Raw genomic sequence first — 20872 nt, 5'->3', positions numbered from 1 at the left:
AAGCAAAAACCTTCTTATGACCATCAGATGCTATGTTCTCTGAAGGTAGAGTAATATGAAATCCTATAAAGTGTCTACAATTTAGAAGCTACTTCTGTCAGAAGCTACTTCTCAATCTGCAGGTCTTCTCACTGGAGACTGACCACTGAAGAAGTATTTGATTACTACTAATTGCCTTTTTACAAGTTATTATTGGAATCCTGGTTAATCTCATTTGGACTTGGGTTTAGGCTCAAAATCTACATGTCAGCTGTTTTCCCCAGCAACTCTGTGGCATGGAAAATAATTTCTAAACTTCGGTGAGCTTTTTCAAATTCCACCAAACAAACAAACAGAGCTCTTGGAAATGGCTGTTAAAACGCTACTGCTCTTCATTTATGACAAACCCTTCTGGCACTGTCTAGAACAAGAAGAACCAGACCCCAGCCATCAAAAGGGTGTCCATCTGTTTTCACGGCCAGTTGGATGGGTCCCTGCTCCATTTCTACCCTCTGCCAGGGTTCTCTGGCTCCAAAGAGAAAGGAAGAGAGAGCTAAGAGCTTGTGCTGGGCTGATTTATATAATACTGAAGATGCGAGGGAAATATTATAAGGGGGGAAAACGCATTTTGGCTTTGGGGCTGTGCTAAGTTATGGAAAACATGAAAGGAATGCAATTTATGTTCTCTATCTTCTGTTTAGAATTCTAGTAAAGCAACCTGCCTTTATGTATAAAAGAACAATTTTAGCCCATAGAAGCCTCTTCACTTGGGAAATAACTGCTGGCTCTCTAAGAGTTTAATCCGGACAGCCCTGGCCTTCCGGGTTCCTCCAGAAAGGGACTACTAGGCACACTCAGCAAGAACTCCCCAGGCAGCACTGGGGAGTGGGGGAAGCCAACTTTATGCATCTTGCTCTCTAGAATGGAAACTAAAGTCCTGAGAAGGAAAGATGTGGATTGAGTCTTGCTGAGTGAAGAGAGGGTCAGCTTCCCTTTCCAAAACACTGACTTCCAGGGTTTCTTTTTCAGCCAACTCTCCAAAGGCTCTAGCTAATGCAACACTTATCCAGAGAAAGAACACTCCATCAACTCTCCTCACACTGCTTACCCAGTAGAGCACGTCTGTCCAGCCCTCCATGGTGATGCACTGAAACACGGTGAGCATAGCAAAGGCAAAGTTATCAAAGTTGGTGATGCCTCCGTTTGGGCCAACCCAGCCACTCCTACACTCTGTGCCGTTGACGATACACTGGCGTCCATTCCCTGAGAACGCACACGGCGCTGGGTCCTCTTCAGCTACGATATCTGCAGACAGAGCAAGAAGCCTTCACCACCCAAGAGATGAGCACCAGGAAACCACGCCTGCGCAGGCCGAGACCCTCGCTGCCTCCCACCTCTGCTGTCTGAGAGTCCTACTCGTCCTTCAGGGTCCACTTCGTGTAGTCCCTCCCCCGTAGAACTGGCCGTTTGTGCACCCACAGTCCACGGCCCCCTCCTATGTGCTCACTCACAGCACCTCTCGGGGCTGTACAGAATGCTACTGATTCGCCTCATGTTCTAGTTGGGGGGGGGGGTCCCTCATCTTGCTTGCCGGGGCACATTACATAGGAAATCAGGACAGAAAAGGGGATTAAACTTTCATTTATTCTGAACATAACTCACATTAGGAACTGGCTCAGTAAATTTGCTGGTACATTTGGTTGTTTTTTGTTTTGTTTTTCTTATTCTCATTTTGTTTTAGACTTTCTCAAAACCATAACAGTTGTCTGGGAGAAAATTAACTTTTTTAAAAAGTTGGGCTGGCTACCATTTTCAATACTCACCTGAGTCAGCAAAAAAACATGTTTTGTGCATTTTTCCAATAAAAAGTTCCAATCCTATAATAGCATAGATTATGATTACAAATAACACCAAAAGGGCTATGTGCAGGAGGGGGACCATGGCTTTTATAATGGAGTTCAGGACAACTTGTAAACCTAGGAGAGAGAGGAATGAGTTTGTGAGCCAGGAAGAAACGTCAGTGATGCACACATACAATTCCTAAGGTGCCTGCTTTGCACAGGACACACAGTAATAAAACTCAGGTATTTCAAAGCTTTTAATTAGCATTAAATCTGGATGTGAGATAAGTTTACAAACTTAAAGATCATCTAATCCACCTCCCTCGCTTGACGGATGGAACAACTAAGGCCTAGAGAGGGGACTGTCCAACATCAGTCAGTCAGTCATTTATGCCTTTGTCCCTCCACTCAACAAAGTTCCTTGAACATCCACCGGATGGCAAGCATCAGGTTAGTGAGGGCTTTGGAAGATATGAGGATGTATCACATAAAAGGCTTCCTCTCAAAGAGCTTGTGTTCTAGGAGGAGAAAATAATTAAACGCAAATTAAAGGCAGCACACAGATGCCGTAGGAGTAGCATCAGTCACAGTTAAAGAGGGATGGAAACACTGCTTCTGCGTGCAGAGGAGGACTGGGCAAGGCCTGTGGCTGAGGAGGGTGACTTCCACAGGTGGGCGGAGGAGAGGCTACGCCAGGCAGAGGGGAGAGGTGAGCCAGCACCATGGCATGGGCTGGGGGGGGAAGCCTTGGCTGGCGGGCACACAGTGACAAAGGCTATCAGGAAGGAAAAGAAGGTTGCAGCTTGGCAGCTCCAGGTTTTGAATCTGGGTTACAGGACCAGACTTCAGACCATTAACAAAAGGAAGCCTCTTTAGAAAGACAAACAGGATAGCAGAAGACAGGACCAGTGGAGGCCAGAACTCAGCAACTAAGTGTGGGGAAGAAGGTACCTATGGAGGCAGGGTCATGGGGCAAATCCTAGTGCCCGAACAAAAGCAGCACGTCAAGAGGAGGTTCTCCTGGAATGAGGCGGGTGGAGACGGGCAAAGGAAGGAGAGGGTGAGAGCAACTGGCATGGCACTGAGGGAGCATCCTGCAGCTGAACCGTGGGCTTGAGAGATGAGGAAGGACGTGGAAACCTGGGAGCTATCCACAGAGTAATACTCGGAGTCATGATATAGGTAGAGGAAAAGAGACTGGAAAGCGGGGGGGGGGGGGGGGGACGCAACACAGGCTAGGATTGGGTGGGAGGATTAAGATTGAGGGACAGTGATGGACAGGACCAGATCCCACACTAGAAGCCAACTCCCACGTTTAGTGTCCTGCGTTCTTTCTGCCACCCCGTGACCACAGCTTCTGCTCTGCGCAGTTCACTTACGCTTTTCTTTATGCTCTTCCCCTTCCCCTCCCTGTCTCTCCCTCCCCACTGTCTCACCCTCATTCAAACTGCCCTTTTCCAATATCCTCTCTCTTCCAATACATATTTAAAGAGTGAAAGAATATAAGCTGAGGTGCTAGAATTAAGTAAGTTGGAAGTCAGAACACACGGAGCAGAGAGAATTCTTATCGGCAGCGATAAAGACAGGGAAGAGGTAGGGGACTGGCTGGGGAGGTAAGACTGCTAAGAGGATTTCAGACTCACAGAGAGCCCCTCTTTCCAAGACCCTCATTATGACCAAAGTCCTAGATACTATCTTCAGATATTTAAATGCTAAATGGTTTCTTCTGAAAAAAATGATCAATAAGATGACTTAATGTTTCCACCTTCTAGAAAGAACAGATAGAGGGAGAAAGAAAGCATCTGCTTTCATCTACTTGCCTAGGTTTTTTCGCTTAAATTTTAGACATGGATGAGCCATCTAAAATCACCATTCGGCAGTTAGCTCTTCTAAATTCCATGGCAGTGAGCCATATGTTTCACAAATACGTTTACATTTAAGGTTCTTCTGTATTTCAGATGGGCCAAATTTGTGAGACAACGAAGTTGTATCTCAGTGAGAATTGTACACTTTCATGACATTAGGCTCCTTTGTATATTATTGATGTGTACAGATCTCACGGTGGCAGAGGAATGAAGTAGAAAGACCACCAGGAAGTAGGAGACCGTGGGTCTGGCCCTGTCTGGCCACCCACTAGCTGTGGGAATCTGTACAAGTCGCCAGTCCTTAGCAGGCCTCAGCTTCCTCAGGTAAAAGGTGATGCTGTTGGACTGGATGCTCTCTGGGATTCTTTCCCACTCTGATGGTCTAGGATTCCAATGCACACTTCTCAGTTAACTGCGCGTGGGTGGTTAAGAACTTTGCAAACGTCTGAACTACTCTCTTCTGAAACATGCATTTTTTTACCTTCCACTGAATGAATATATTCACATACACACAAAATCCTGTCTTACAGGACCGTCTCAATTCTCTTAAGAAATGACTAGACAATTCCCAGGTAAGTGTAAACAGTCAAACTTCCCCAGGCATTTTGAACAACTTCAGGTACTTGAAAAGAAATCACTGGGCCACAGTTGCCAACCAGCATGGGAAATAGCATGACCCAGAGCCCCTGACCCCTCTCCCTGAAGCCCATTTGGGTCTGATGAGAGACTTTTATGTTCCCTCCCAGGACAGTTAAAATACAGGCTGAAAAGTCCTCACACAAGACTAAGATCCCCGTTTTTCCCTGCTGACCCACGGCAGAAGGTGATACAGGCCTCGGTCAAGTTTTAAAGTGATATTTGGGGAAGGGGGGGAAATAGTTTAGCACTGGTTCTCGAGAGGATGCAGGAGCACTGGACTAGTCATTCAGTGACAAGCTCATGAGACAAGGGAGCCAAACCAAGGCCATGTAAATGCCGAGTTCTCATCGGCCAGACGGGCACACAGGAGCAGCAGCACACAACACAGGCAGGCTGTCCTGCTATTTGCTCTTGGGGGGAAAAGTTGTCGTGGTTACTTTGAAATTAGATTTAGCTGTAACAACTAAATCTGGAAGAACATGTCTGCTCACTGAACTTCTCCTGTAGCCACGTTACACCCTAACAGAGCCAGTCATTTCCAAGGTATTTCTATGTTTCTCAATTGCTTCCAGACAGTTCTGTGGTTTTGACTTGCGCTGATCTTTTTCAATGAAAATAAGTGAACCATCTGGAAAAACAAGTACACATAAAACACCACTTCCTACATTTTAAAATGTTAAATTTGGAAATCTTTTTTCCTTCCAGAGAATTTCTGGTGCCTTTTGAAAGCCAACAGGTTCAATAAAAATTCACAGAGAAGTTCTGGAGGAGAAAACTATGGTCAGGGTCCTTCTGATGGCTTTCCGAGCGGTGGAAAACGGGCAGGCCCTGCAGTCCCAAATCCTTCCCCTGGCTGGCAGTAGGCAGCCACCTCACCACCACAGTCCTTGGAAAGGTGCTAGGACATCTACCCTCTGAAGTCCCCAACAGGGGGTGTCCTATCAGGGAAAGAGCCCAGGGAAGCATACCCCATGCCCCATGTGGAAGCAGCAGTCTGCAGCTCCTGGCCAGGGCACGGACAGGACATCTGTTCCCACTCAGGTGGCACTCATCCTGGCCTGGAGGTCTGCAGCCAGAAGCACACTAGGGTCTGGCACAGACAGGCATCGTAGCCATGTGGATGACAATAACATCTCTCACCCCTGAGGGTCTCCTCTGTGCTCCAGACCTCGTGCTGGGGCTCTCCCTGCACCATCTCCAGTCCTCGAACCACCTTTGAGCAGGTTCTATTACGCCCTACGTGCAGGGCAGGACACGAAAGCCTTTGCCTTGTCCCCAGAGAGGGACGGGCACAGCTCCTAACAGTGGAGAAGAGAGTTTCCAGAAGTCCAGCCCCCCGTTGCTCCTCACTTTGAAAAAAATGCAGTGAGCTGAGCCCTCCGGGCACCTTCATCTAGATACGCCAGCACTTTCAGAGGGCACAGAGGACAGGCTGGGAGTGGGAGGAGGTGACGGTCAGTGTGCTGTCACAGAAGGAAACCAGACTCGAATCAGGAAGCCTGTACTCAAGGCCTTGGCCACCACTTACTCCGCCTCTCTACAAGAGAAGGTTGTCTCTTTTATAATATCAGGAAGGCACGTCGCTGCCAGCCCCTCTTGGGGATGTCACGGGATCCAAAGTGACAGCACAAGTCGAAATGTACTGCAGCCTTCAAAGGCCTCCAGGGTCGTCTGCAAAGCCCCTGGCTGGTACACGGACACTCACCTTGTAGTGCTCCATTTCAGAATCCTGAGACCCACCCAGAAGAAAAGAAAAAAAATCAACAAAATCCTGGCTTTAGGAAACAAAACGTGCTTACTGGGCACTCCTGATACTAGTCGAAGTGGTCGTAGCACTCGGAAGGCACGGAGGGCTTTGACATCAAAGCCTCCCGATTTGCCACCAGAGTGGTTGCCGCCTTCTGTTTCTTTGGTTAATTGTTCCAAAATTACACTAAACAATCTGAAAGGAGAGAGGAAGAAATGTTAGAGTCTGTCACCTGGGGGGAAGCAAAACAGGATGATCATAGTGGTTATTTTTGAACAAGGGCTAATTCTGTATGGCTGCTTCTTAAATAAAGAGAAAGCAGGGTCAAGGCAAGAACCGGGCTGTGACTCCTGACTGCCAGTGACCCGTGTCTAACACGATTTGGGTCAGGGACTGATCTGTTTCCCTGCCAATGGAACATCCTCAAGCCAGTCAACCCCCATGCAAGAGGGGGATCACTGGGGATCCAATGATGACAGGTGGAATTGCCCCAACAGGAATAACTAACAGCTGCCATTTAGGAGCACTCACCACATGCTGAGCACTTTACATACATTATCTCACGAATCCTTGTGAAATGTTTGTTATGCAGTCGCAATTACTATTAACACTATTTTACACATGAGGAAATGAACGTCATGAGAACAGGTAAGCTGCCCAAGTTCACAAAACTAGTAGCAGAGCTCACATATGAATCCAGGTATGTGGGTCCCGCTAGGACGTAGGTTCCATAAGGGCAGGGAATTTCAGCCTGTTTTGTTCATTTGTTCATTGAGTCTCTTCTAGCCTAGTGCTTAGAACAGCTCCTGATATGTAAGAGGTGCTCAAAAATCTTTGATGGAAGCCCCAGATCCTCATCGATACGCTACATACCACCCCTACCCTCAGAGGGATATCTGTGGCATGATATACATCGCAGGTGCTAAGGACTGTGCAAAGGCCAAAAGCAGTAACCCAAGGTACTAATATCATCATTTTTCCTTTTGAAATGAAAAGAACATTGTATCTGGCAGCCACGGCAAATTTTTTCCTACTCTCAGAAGGTTTTTCGGATAAAGCTATTTTCAGGCTATCTGCTCATTTGACAGTTACTTTTGCTCTTTCAAATAAACATTTATCCTTTGGAATTGCTGCTTGTTTTTCAGAATAAATATAAATTTGCCCATTTCAAAAAGAATCAACTCTGGCCAATCAGATTGTGGGAATGATTGGCCCAGCAACAAAGAAACGGTTTCTAAAGTTTAATTAGCAGCCAAAGCAGGAACTCTGCCCCCACTGGCACGCCTCTGGCCGGCCAAGACACCAAGTCCATAAAATACAGGGTGGTCTGATGTGCGGTCCTGATCAGGCACGGACATGCCATTCTCGGGCATTTAAAGAAGTCGTTTGTTTTAATAACAGGACAACAATTAGCAATGAACCCAGTGGGGGGAGGGAAGGGAGGAACAAGTCAGGTCTCTACCTTTGCAAAGCTTCAGATGACAAGTTTATCTCGTTAGCATAGTTTTTTAATTACTGTAAACCCCTGCAGCAAGGCTAAAGTTCAAAGTCTCCCTCCAAAACAAGTTCATAGCTTCACAAAAACAAAGAAAGAGGAAGAAAGAAAACCTCAAACTTTTCTGAAATGTGGCAGCCGCAGGAATTTTCATCCCAAAGGGTTAGGAAAGTAATTTATGCAGGTGGTGATTTAAGATTGCTTTCAAGTACCAGTGTTTTGCAATGTATGCTTTATGGTCCTTTAGCCCCAGTTCTTCAGCAATGTCCTTGAAAACAGGTGAATAATGCCTCTCCCCCATTACATTGGAGCCTGAGTCAGAGAGGGAGGCTGACTGCCGTTTCTAGGCAGCCGGGAGTGGAAGGGGTCGGGGCTGGCTTCCATTCCTCAGAGCTAGGAGGCATTAAAGCAAGGCCCTCGCCTTCCCTGGGCTGCCGTTTCCTCTGTAAAATGAGAAAACTGGATTAAAGAATCCAGAGCCCCGCTCCCTTCCATTCTAATATTCTGATTCTACTCCCTTCACCACCACCCCCAACCAAAAAAATGTAACATGTGCCTAAAGAGATAAGAACATGAGGAGAAAGTATTTGATACTAGATTGTTATTAAAAGTTTGCCCCAAGCTCTAGCCAGTGTCTTCAGTTGCTTGAGCACCATCCCATGCACCAAAAGGTCACAGGTTTGATTCCCAGTCAGGACACATTCCTGGGTTGTGGGCTTGATCCCGAGTAGGGGGCATACAGGAGGCAGCCAATCGATGCTGCTCCCCCTCTCCCTTCCTCTCTCTCTCTCTAAAAATCAATTTTTTAAAAAATTTTTCAAGTTTACCCCAAGACAGGAGAAAAAAGGCAAGGAGCTACCTAACCTGACTCAAGTCAGAAGCACCAGGGTGAGTGCTGCATGTTCTTCTTTGCAAAACTAAGAGCCTGAATGCTTGAAATATATTTATCGAAAAATTAGAGGCAAGGGATAAAAGTTGGCTCAGATCAAACTTTCTTAGACAGGGAATAATATCAGCTCTGGTAGAGCCATTGAGTCCTCCTGTGGTCACAATATTAAGTTAACATTTTAGACATCGATTATTTTCTTAGTGTCTCTGTTGCTAGGAATTTTGACAAAAGCAGGTCATGGCTGACTTGGAATGGAAAATCCATTGGATTGAGGTATAGTCCATAGTTGGAAACTTTAGGGAGTAGGAATTTGATTCAAAAGAAGACATCATTTAATTTTTCCCTCTTTTTAACTTTTCTTCCAATCTTTAACTACAATTTAGTGCATATTTTAGAAGGAGAATCTGATGTTCTAAAATTTTTCATATTTAATGAGAACAAAAAGACCAGTGAGTCCAGTTCTAGTATTTTAATTTCGATTTTTTTACTTTTTCAAAAATAATGTTATTGCTGCTAATTTATACCCTGTTAAAAAGTGTATGACATTTTGACAAAAGTATAAGTCCAAGTTATGAACACCACAATCAAGACATCCAGTAACTCCTACAGCTCTCTCGTGCCCCGCTGTAGTCTTCCTCCCCCAAGCACAGCCCTTAGGTAGCCACTGATGAGCTGATTATCACTTGGGTTTCTTTTTTTTTTTTGAATCTTATATAAACAGAATCATATAGCTTGTTCTCTTTTTAGTTTATCTTCTTAAGCTCACCATGTTTCTGAGAGTCGTCCAAGTTACATTTATCAGCAGTTCATTTCTTTTTATTGTTGAGTGATATCCCATTGTATGAATATACCACAATGAGTTATCCACTCACTTGTAGATATTTGGGTTGTTTCCACCTTTTCTCTATTATGAAATAAGTCTCTTTGTGAACATGTATTTTCCCTTATCTTGGATAAGTACCTACTAGTAATACTATAATATGGTCATATGATTAATGTATGATTAATATTGTAAGAAATTGGCAAACTTTTCAAAAATGACTGTAGCATTTTCCATTTCTACAAGCACTGTATGAAAGTTCCAGTTGCTCCAAATCTTGGTTAACATTTGATATTGTCCATCTTTTTACATTGTATAATATTAGTGGGTATGTAATTCCTGTCCTTGTGGCTTCATTTGCATTTCTCTAATTACTGCACTAATGATGAACATCTTTTCAGTTGCTTGGTGACCATTTACATATCTTCTTTTGTGAAGATTTGTTCACATCTTTTGCCTACTTATGTACCGGGCTGTCTTCTTACTATTCAATTGTAAGAGTTCTTTCTACGTTTTAAATACAAATCCTTAGTCATATATATGTACTATGAATTTTTCTCCCAATCAGTGCATTACTTTTGCATTTTCTTTACACTGTCTTTTGAAGAAAAGTTTTGAATTTTGATAAGGTCCAAAATTTCAATTATTTCTTTTATGACTAGTGCTTTTAGTGTCCTAAGAAATCTCTGCCTATCCCAATGTCACAAAGATTTTCTCCTAAATATTTTAGCTTTAACTTTCACATATGTGTCTAGGATCTGTTAAGGTAGTATCTGTATATAGTATGAAGAAAGAATAAAGAGTCTTTTTTCATATGGGTAAATAGTTGTTATAGCAACATTTGTTGAAAACAGCTTCCTCAACCCATTGAATTATCAAGGGACTTTTGTCTAAAATCAATTTTATGAGTCTATTTCTAGACTCCCTATTCCGTTCTATTGATCTTTATGTCTACTCCTTATTTCAATATCACACTCTTTTTACTACCTACTGTAGTTTATATAGTAAGCCTTAAAACCAGGTTCTAGCTTTGTACTTAAATATTACTTTGTCTAGTACAGAGCCTCTCTAATTTCCATTCAAATTTTCAAATAAATTTGTCAATCTCTACAACAATCTTCTTACTATTCAATTGTAACAGCTTGCTGCTAATTTATAATAAAATATAGCCTTTCCTGCTAATTTATAATAATATACCCTTTCAAAAAGCATATAATGACGTTTTGACAGAAGTATAAGCCCAAGTTATGAACACCACAATCAAGACATCCAGTACAGTAACTCCTACAGCTCTCTCATGCCCCACTGTAGTCTTCCTCCTTCCAAGCACAGCCTTAGGTAGCCACTGATGAGCTGATTATCACTTGAGGGGGATTTAGATTAGGATTCAATCTACAGCTTAATTTGAGAAGAAATGATAACCTAATAATATTGAGCCATCTAATCCAAGACACTGTACATCATTCCATTTACTTAGGTCTTTACTTTTTCTCAGAAAGGTTTAGTCATTTTCAGTGCACTCTCCCTACATATTTCATGTTTTTCAATGCTATAGTAAATAGTAGTCTTTAAATTTTCCTTTTCCACTATTACACAGAAATTCGCAGGCTTTTACATACTGACCTTTTACCCAGAAACATTGCTAAATTCATTCAGAAAACATAACTTAGTTCGGTTTTCATCTTTTTAAATACAGAGACCTCTTTTATGTCCCCAAATATGTCTCTCTTGGTTAATACTCCATGTGCATATGTGAAAAGAATATGTACTCTGCTCTTGCTGGTGGAATGCTCTAAAAATGTCCTTGTATCCTCAATGATTTTCCTCAAGAGTATTAAAATGTACACCTACAATTGTAGATTTGTCTCTTCCTCCTTTCAGGTCTATCAGTTTTGGCTTTGTGTATTTTGAAGCTCTGTTATTGGGCATGTATATATTTAGGATTATTACATCTGCTGGATGAAATGACTCCTTTATCACTATGAAATGTCTCTTTATCTCTGATAATATTCCTTTGTTCTGAAGTCTGCTCTGTTGGATATTAATACAGCCACTTGAGCTCTCTTTCGATTAGTTTTCACATGGTTTGTATTTTTCTGTCCTTTTACTTTCAAAATGTGTCTTCATATTGAAAGCAGGTTTTTTTTAGACACTATAGAGTGGGGACTTTTTTTACATATAAAATCTGATAAACTCTGGGTTCTAATAAAGGTTTATAAAGGTGGGTTTGAATCTATCATCTTGCTATTTCTTTTCTGTTCCGTCCATTGTTACTTTTTCCCTTCTTCTCTGCTTTTGGAGTGAGCTCTTTTATTAAAAAAATAATAATAAAATCCATTTAATCTCCTCCAATACGGGCCTGTTAGCTATACCTCTTTATTTTTTTCGTGGCTTCTCTAGGACAAATATCAGCAAAAAAAAAAAAAAAACTTCTCTAAAGTGCCAAAGAGTAACCACTGAAAGATCTACAGGCCATAGAGTCTCTGTCACAGCTACTCAACTTTTGCCATCCTAACACCAAACAGCCATAGACATGAGTGAGCGTGACTGTCTTCCAATCAGATTTTATCTATTAAAGCAAACAGCAGAATATTTTGTCATTGGGGGGGTGGGGTAGCCAGTAAACCAGATTTGGTCTATGGGCTGAAGTTTGCCGGCCCATTCTCCAGGGTTTACAATATATACCTTTAACTTACTGGACAGTCTACCTCCAAATACTATTTTGTCACCTCGCCTACCATACAAGCACTTTGCAACAGTATATGGCTCTTTTTTCCCTTGTTCATGTCCTTCGTACTTCTATTGTCAGATATTTTACTTTTATAGATGCTATAAACCCCATAATACATTGTTATTATTTTGCTTTAAATAAATAAATTATTTTTAAAGAGATTTTTAAAATGACAAAAGTGTTTCAATAGTTACCCAGGCATTTACCCTTTCTGGCATTCTTTATTCCTTTTTTTTTTTTTTGCAGATCCGTGTTTCTATCTGGTGTCATCTTCCTTCAGTGGGAAGAAAAACCTTTAACATTTGTTGAGATGCAGGTCTACTGACGATGAAGTCTCAGCTTTGGTCTGTCTGAAAGGCATTTTGTGTTTTTTTAACTTCAATTTTGGAAGATATCTTCACTGAATAAGAATTTTAGGTTCCCTAGCACTTTAAAGACGTCTTCTGGCTTGCATAGTTGCTAACAAAAAGTCTCTAACATCTTTCTTCTCCGACTGCTTTTGAGATCTTCTCTTTATCCTTGGTTTTGAGCAATCCCATTATGATTATAATGTGCTTTGATGTCACTTTCTTCATGCTTATTTTGCTTGGGCTTTGTTGAGCTTCGGGGATTTCTGAGTTTATGTTTTTCATCACATTTAGAAGATCTGAAGTCATTTCTTCAAATATCTTTTGTTGTCTCCCCTCTATCTCCTCTCTTCTGGAATCCCAAATATATGTGTCCTAGAGCACTTGATATTGTCCCCCAGGTCACCGAGGTGGTTTTCATGTTCTTATCCATCATTACTCTTTGTGGTGTTGCAACGTCTTCAAGTTCCTTGATTTTTTTTTTTTTCTACTCTTTCTAATCTGCTGTTAAGCCAATCCAGAGAATTTTCATTTTAGATATTTGTCAGCTCTCGAAATCCCATTTGGGGTATTTTTCATATTGCCCCATCTTTCGCCATTGTAGTCATGAATTCCTTTAAATCCATGAACATATTTATAATAGCTGTTTTTAAAGTTCTGTAAAATAATTCTCTACTAAGTCCATCATCTCTGTCATTTCTAGGTCTGTTTATATTGATGGAATTTCCTCCTGGTATGGGTCACAGTTCTTCATAAGTTCAGTGATATTTGACTAGATGCTGGACACATTGTTAAATATCTGGATTTTGTTGTCTTCCTTTAAAGAGTATAGAGTTTTGTCAAGCAGTTAAGTTATTTCCATGTCAGTCTGCTTCTTTTCAGGCTCCTTTCCAAACATTATTAGTAAGGGTTTCAGGTAGTACTTACTCTAGAATAGAGGTTGGCAAACTTACTTTGTAAAGGGCCATATAGCAACTACAGGGTGGGGCAAAAGTTGGTTTATAGTTGTTTATATGTAAAATAATACAATAATTAATAAATTATACAAGAATCAACTGTGTTTCACAGACTCACAACTGTAAACCTACTTTTTCCCCATCCTGTATTTTAGACTTTGTGGATCTAAACTACTCAACTCAACTCTGTAAACAAATATATGACTATGTTATGATAAAACTTTATTTATAAAAGTCAGTGGCAGGCTGGATTTGGCCTGTTGGCCATAGTTTGCCAACCCCTGCCCTAAAGCTAGTTTATCTCTAATTCAACATCCCTCTGGAGTCTCTACTGACATTCCAGTGTGTTCAGTGACATCTTTCCACTCTGGTTGGTGTTCCCTAATAGTGTTCTTTGCCTGGCTCACAGAATTTCACCCCTGTAATTGTAGCTTAGTCTTCAGTCAAAACTCAAGAGGACTCTAAGGTATATTTATAGAGCTCTTTCTCTGGATAGCTCCTTCCTCTTCCACTCTATGTCTCTCAAATTTCAGCCACCTCAGCCTCCCTGAACTCTTGATTCTGTCCCAACAAGACCACCACACTGTGCTTGGTTCCCTCTCTGTGCTGTACTACAGTCTGAAAAATGTCTCCAGGCAGAAAGCCAAGGTGACTATAGAGCAGGGACAAAAGCAATGGAGCTAAGAATCTCCATCCTCTAGCTGAACAGGAAGTCTAGGATCAGAAGAGGCACAGCAAGATTATTCCAGAATCAAGAGATCTACAAGACTCCTGCTAGCCATTCCTGTTAGAGTTTACCAATACAGGAAGATATGGCACACATCAACCACCTGTTCATTTTAGCGGCACTACCTTTGCTGTGATGCCTTAAATGCTAATACACTATGGTGGGTTTTGCAAAAAGCTAACTTTTCCCCCATGAATCTAATTATCCTACTGGGTCACCATTTTGAGTCACATTTTAACTTCGTAGGTTTGAAATTACAGGCTCAAAATTCATCCCACTCTTCCAATATTCAGCTAGATTAGCCTCCCAATAAAGAGCCAGAGGATTGAGGATAAAAGAATCATCCAAAAGATAAATTATCCTGCCCAACTATAAAAGGTAGTTGAACAGATCATAGAAATGAAAACAGAGAGGCCATTTAATAATCTCTCTCTATAGGACCAAATGTAATTTTAGAAGCAACCCATTTTATAGCCAGGTAACCAAGACTCAGCAGTGGGATGTATTTTCTTTTCCTATGCGTGTATTTGGTCCAAAGGCCCAGCATTCCTCTGGCACAGATTCAATTTTCTCTTGCTGGCAACATGTGCAGGCGTGGAAGGACCAGAATACCACAGGCCACTGGTTTTCATTCTAACATTCTCCTTCAAATAAAACCGCTGGTATCTTCTTCCTGTGACAGGACTCCAGGATAATGCCTGCTTCTCTGCATTTTCTGGCTTATTTCATTTCGTGCCAGGTATCTGATATTATTCAAACACTTGTTTTGTTATTTAAAATGGGATAGTAGCATGCCAAACTTTTTCCCCACAAGTCAGCAGAAAGAATTAATAGCTTTGCTCAAGGGATGTTGAACAGCAGAGTACCTCACTGCTATAAAAATTTATTACTTTTTTACTGTTTTGTGTGGGGTTTTTTTCACTTAACGGAGTGCTAAATATAAGAGCTCTACACATTTGACTCAAATCACCAGCAGGGCTGGCCTATTTGTGGAAACCAGAGGCCTTGTAAGATGAACCCTCTCACATCAGGAGCTTAGACTTCCTTCTACAACCGTTACTGAAAGTGCGAGTAAAAACCATGAGAGATTTTTTTTTTATGTCCACACCCCAGGGTATTTTTTCCATTGATTTTCTAGAGAGACTGGGAGAGAGAGAGGAACATCGATGTGAGAGACACACATCAATTGGTTGCCTCCTCTACACACCCTGACCAGGGCCAGGGATCGAACTTGAACCCAGGTACGTGCCCTTGACTGGGAATCGAACCCAAGACCCTTCGGTGCATGGGTCAACACTAACCACTGAGGCATACAGGCCAGAGCAAAACCATGAGAGCATTTCAAACCAGTTCTGCCCAGAGATTGACAGCAGCATCGTCAGTCTTCAGAGAATGCCTGACACGTTCTGGCTGCAGTCACTGGCACAGAGGAGTAACCATATTTCCTCAAAAGACACTGTTTTTGTTACTCCCCACCTCCCATTTTCTAAACAAACATTTCCCCAAAAATAAAAGGGACTTACCCTACTATTACTATAACAAAATCCAGTAAATTCCATCCATTCCTAACATAAGCATTAGGATGTAGCAATAATCCATACGCTATAATCTTCAAAAATGTCTCGACTGTAAAAATAATCAGGAAGGCATATTCTACTTTTTCCTGTGAAGAGAAACAAAGGAAAGGGAGTGAGGGGGGAGAAGAAGAAAATATTTTAAAAAAAGAGATTAGAATGTTAGAATCAATCTCTCATATCCAAGCATTTTCCTCCAAGCAAAATTTTATTAAGAGAAATGGAACAATTAACACTGCACCTGGGCCAGGAAGGCATTTTCATTCTAACGCTGAATTTCTCATAAGCAGTTAAGTGTAAAACACTTCTCACTCGGGGCGGCATGACTGCATTTTGCCACCTGCCCTGATGCATGTGCAATGAGGGAGGGAGGCGGACATACGGGCATGTTTGCTATTTGCACACATTTGCAAAACGCAGCATGTTTTCCTCCTGAGGCTTCCAAATCGCGCCCAGAAAAGCACAAGGGTGCAGCAAAGATCCTCACAGTGACTTTGAACAGAAAGTCATCTGGGAGAGAAGAAGGTACTCCCACTCCCCCTTGCTCTTGGGTTCATGTCTGACCTCTAAGTCAGGGTCAGCTTTGTCACTGAGCATCAAGGTGACCTTGGCTAAGCCCCTCTTCTTCCCTAGACCTAAGTTTCCTCATCTGCACAGTAAGAGGGGTGAATTCAGGACAGAAAGCCCATTGCCTGCTTATTGGCATGCCACCTCTCTCGGATGACACTGCTGAGTGGTCACCACGCACATTCCCAGGCCAGGTTCAACCTTCTAACGGCCCCAGCATCACTCCCGTGTGACTGCCACAGACCTCTGAGATACCGCCCTCAGGCTACGTGACTCTTAGACCCTTTGTGGTTCCAACTCCTGCAACTCCATGAGTAGAGAAAACACATCCATTAGTCTGAAAATTTTGACTCTTTCCTCTTTTTTAACTGTTTTCTTCATGCAGCTTCAGCTTAAATAGAAATATGGACCAATCAGAATGTGCGTGATTAACTTAACAAAAGAGGCATTCTCTGGTAAGATGATCCTGAAATAAAAACTAAATGAAAACTCATCAGTAAGCTCTTCCATATGGGCCATAATATCCTCTACTGATAATAATTCTACTCCGTGGGACCTGAGGAAAGTCAGCAATGTTAGGAAAATGGAAGTCATGGACCCTACTTATTAAGATGACTAGAGTACAGGGTCAAGTAAATTTGGCCCAGGAAACACTAAGTGAGCACCTCTTCCACATGCTGGGCCCCATCCCCGGAGCCAGGTTAGAAAACTGTCTCTACTGTGGCCGCCAGCCTTGAAAAGCTCCGTCTGGTGGGGAGGGAGAGGTTTCTAACATGCACACAGAGAAAGTCCCAAGAGAGGTAAGTGACAAAGAGCAAGTCTGCATCTTTAGCCCTCTGATAAGGACAAAGAGTTAATCCACTTCTCCTCTGCAAAGATTTTGCTGTTACATGTGACTGCCTAAGCCACCCTGGGCTCAAGCCATCTGCCACCAGTGCTACCCCTCTGTTGCTGGCCAGTTCCAGTCCCCAGCTGAACTTCCAAGTGTCTTCTCATGGCATCTTTCCTCTTTACCACCAGGGGAACCATCCAACCACTACAGTACCCCAGCCTTCACCCCCACTCTTGACGCCCCACTGGTTGTGCCAGAAAGCCAGTTCATCAGTTCTCCCTTACTGGGCGCCTGTCATTCCTAACCTGCCCTCCACAGTGCCCTTTGATCCTCAGCACACCATCATAGCAGCCTAATAACTCCTTTTGTGCTGTGAGTTAGCCAGAGTCAGTGTGCTTTCCATTTTAAAAGCCTAGCTCAATATGCACCCCTATGTTCACTACAGCATTATCTACAATAGCAACCTAGACGCAACCTACGTACCCACTGATAGATGACTGGGTAAGGAAGATGTGGCACAACATAGAGTGGAGTAGTACTCAGAAATAAAAAGAGAATGAAATATTGGCATTTGCAACAACCTGGATAGACCTAGAGAGTATTATGTTAAGTGCAATAAATCAAACAGAGAAAGGCAAATGCCATGTGATTTCATTTACATGCAAAATTTAAGAAGAACAAAAACAGATTCATCAAAACAGAGAACAAGTAAAGGGGGGATAAATGGTGATGGACGGAAACTTGACTTTGGGTGGCGAACACACAATACAGCGTACAGATTATGTACTGTAGAATTGTACCCCTGAAACCTATGTCATTTTATTAACCAATGTGACCCCAATAAATTCAACAAAAATAAATAAACTTAGATAGTAAAAGGGAAAAAGAAAAGAGAACCGATGGTTACCAGAGAAGAGGGAGGTGGGGATGGGTGTAAATGTGAAGGGGAGTAAGAAGCATAAGTTTCCCGTTATAATATAAATAAGCCATGGGGATGTAATATACAGCACAGGGAATATAGTCAATAATGTTATAATAAGTTTGCACGGTGACAGGTGGTTACTAGACTTATCGTGGTGATCACATCGTAAAGAATATAAATGTCAAATCACTATGTTGTACATCTGAAACTAATATAATATTGTATGCCAATTATACTTTAATAAAAAAAAATTTTTAAGCTTAGGTCCTGTGCAACTTCCATCCCATGCTTCCTCCAGGCCTCCCCAGAAACAGGCCTGTCCTGGGGCTGGCTCATCCCATGCACCCCAATCCCTCCTCCAGGCTGTGAAGACCTTCCTAGAGACCATGACCTCACCTCTCCCACACTGCCCAGCACTCCAGGCTGTGAGCACGTTGCAACATGCTCCCAGAGCAGCAGCATGCGTGCCCCCTTCCTGCCACACACAGACCTCCCAGGACTCTGTTTACTCTCCCATAGTCCCTGTAACCTCATGCGAGCAAGTCTCCCCTTCCTGTTCACTGCCAGATCCCCGAGTGGGGTGCTCCCACAGGAGATGCATTCACACCACTGTGGATGTTCTGAAGAACAGAGGCCCACCTTGCTATTGGGTGGGGAGGAGAGATCCAGGAGGGCTTCAGTGAGGCAGTGACGTTAACTTTGAGAGCTAAAAGGAAGAGCAATTCTGTTCCTTTAACCAGACGCAAAAATCCCTGAAAATCCCAATCCATTTACTGAAATCTGACCCTGACCACCAAATGTAGATTGTCGATATGTTTTGGAGACTTGGAGTTCTAAGGGAACAAGGTAAGCTGAAAACAGCACACTGATTTTACAATTCGGTTCCCTTCTTATCCTGTCTGCTTTATTTACTAGGCCAGATGGGGGGAAAGGTTTTTGCTGCCATCAATATTCACAGCAGTTACATCCCTACGTCAACACAGTGCTTCACTTTAGAGCAGAAAAACACGGCAAGGAACAGAGAGTACACCTGCCCAACTCAGCTTGTTTTTCCTCTTTGGCTTTTATTTATAAGTAATTTTGCCACAATAGTACAAGGCCATTAGTATAACTGAATTGTTTAGGATTCTTTTATGCCCTTCTCTTGTCCTCCTCTCTCCTTTTTAAAGCATTTGGTTTCTCTTTCCAAACTCCTCAGTGCATCACTTGATGGAATTGATTATAAGAAATACAACCTTGCTTTAATGTGATGCTTTGTTACAGAGGCACTACCATGATGCCAACTCAACTACAGCCTGGAGAGCACAACAGACCTGTATGCCTAGAAGGCAGTGTTGTCCCGGTCCCCAAGCCTGCTGTTAAAAAGGACTCCTGTAAAACAAATATACCTCTACATTAAGCAAATGTAGTGTAAAAAAAAAAAATCCTGCAAAACAACAATTTATGAGAAGGGGAGGTCATCATTTACTCCACACACAAAAACTGCTCATTAGAGAAAAGCATGTTGTTAGTGATTTGAAAAGGAAGCCACCAGGTTCCTAACTGGGCGAGATGGGAATGGGCTCCGAGCTGAAGGAGCCTGTCAGGTGTCCCATGGAGAAGACACGGAGTCTGTCCAGGATAGAGGGGCGCATGGAGGAAGGAACAGCAGCAAGAACGAAGCAATGGGGCTGAAAGAGCCAGGCAAGTACCCTCCAGAACTGGACATGAAGTGGGGTGTCCCTGGGCAGGGCTTCCCCTTAAAGCCCTACCCTAAGGTAAATAAAAAAGCGTAAATGATTCCTGCACCCAATCTCCCTGCATTTGCCAGGCAGAGTCACACGACGGGGGTCCTGTGGGCAGGGCCAGTCAAACCTCCTTTCAAGAAGCCACCACCAATTCCTCTTACTCAGAGACTATCTACATATGAATAAAAGTCCCTCAAGACCTCAAGCCACCAGAGAAATAAAGGTCCCAAATTTAATTCTGAAACCTGACTTATTTTCTTTAAACACTGAAGTTTCACCAAATAGAAGACCAGTCTCTAAACCAGTGACCTCTATACAAACCTTGAGAAACAGAAACTGCAATTAGCAGGAGTGGGAGGAGCCAGGGTCCTCAACTTGGCTGCACTACTAGTACTCCTTCGATTCCTATACTTGGTTGTCAGCTCTCTATTCTCAGGGATCCTTTCACTAGTGCTGTGGTGCGGACATCCAGCCGGCCAGCCCTGAGCACCCAGGTCCTCCTCAGACAGTCTGATCCCTCACAGGGCTCCCAACCCGCTGTCAAAAGGTCAACAAAGGCTTCACGTGCCAGGTGAGAGACACCTCTCCACTCCTCTCCACTCTGCACATCCACCTACATGGTCCACGTCTTTGGAAAGGCTGCCCTGGCTTACACCCTGGCAGCAGCTGCCCACCCCCAACACACACACACATCCCTTCTGTGTCCTGCAGTCCTGGGCTCCCTACTGGCAGGGATCACCTCTTCCGTCTTTGTGCCCAGCACCTGGCACCATATTGGGCATACATAGGGCATACATAAAGCACTCACAGGTGCTAATAGCAAGTAGAAAAGAAAAAAAGGGAAGGAATGAAGCAATAAATCTAGACTTAAAGGGGGGGGCTATAAAACCATGGGGTTTTGTGATCTTAGCATATGTATCAAAAAGCAAAAAGAAAAGAAAAAAAAGCAAAACAAGTAGGGTAGGTATCTAAGTTACCATAAACCCTTTCTAGAACAAGCCTGGAATAATGGTCAGACTGCTGAGACAACAGCTGATCTCAACTTCTCACCTGACTCTCCCTTTCAATCCCAGCCTGAGCCTGTGGGTAAGGTCCTCATGACTCCCCCCTTCTCTAGCTTCCCCTTCCAACTTCCCCACCTCTCTCCTGAGTCCAAATCACAGGCCCACCTGCTCCTTCCCACACATGCTGGCGCTTTCCCTCCTCTGCTTCTG

At 43.0% G+C, this 20872-nt stretch overlaps 1 protein-coding gene across 4 annotated transcripts in view; it reads right to left on the bottom strand.

Moving 5' to 3' along the window:
• The window catches only part of CACNA1D (calcium voltage-gated channel subunit alpha1 D), a 286732-nt gene that overhangs the window by 131043 nt on the left and 134817 nt on the right, over nucleotides 1-20872 (bottom strand). For all 4 annotated transcript variants that reach the window (XM_087825031.1, XM_087825030.1, XM_087825033.1 and 1 more), the window contains exons 4-7: nucleotides 15560-15699; nucleotides 6124-6266; nucleotides 1803-1955; nucleotides 1088-1284 (exon numbers count right to left, since the gene is read on the bottom strand). In XM_087825031.1, coding sequence (XP_087681157.1) covers nucleotides 1088-1284; nucleotides 1803-1955; nucleotides 6124-6266; nucleotides 15560-15699 — 633 coding nt within the window. The remainder of the gene's footprint in view (nucleotides 1-1087; nucleotides 1285-1802; nucleotides 1956-6123; nucleotides 6267-15559; nucleotides 15700-20872) is intronic.

The sequence above is a fragment of the Miniopterus natalensis genome, chromosome 15, assembly GCF_054644295.1.
Source record: "Miniopterus natalensis isolate mMinNat1 chromosome 15, mMinNat1.hap1, whole genome shotgun sequence".
Lineage (NCBI taxonomy): Eukaryota > Metazoa > Chordata > Mammalia > Chiroptera > Miniopteridae > Miniopterus > Miniopterus natalensis.
Note: the sequence above shows the minus strand (reverse complement) of the source record. Positions and strands in the feature narration are given on the sequence as shown.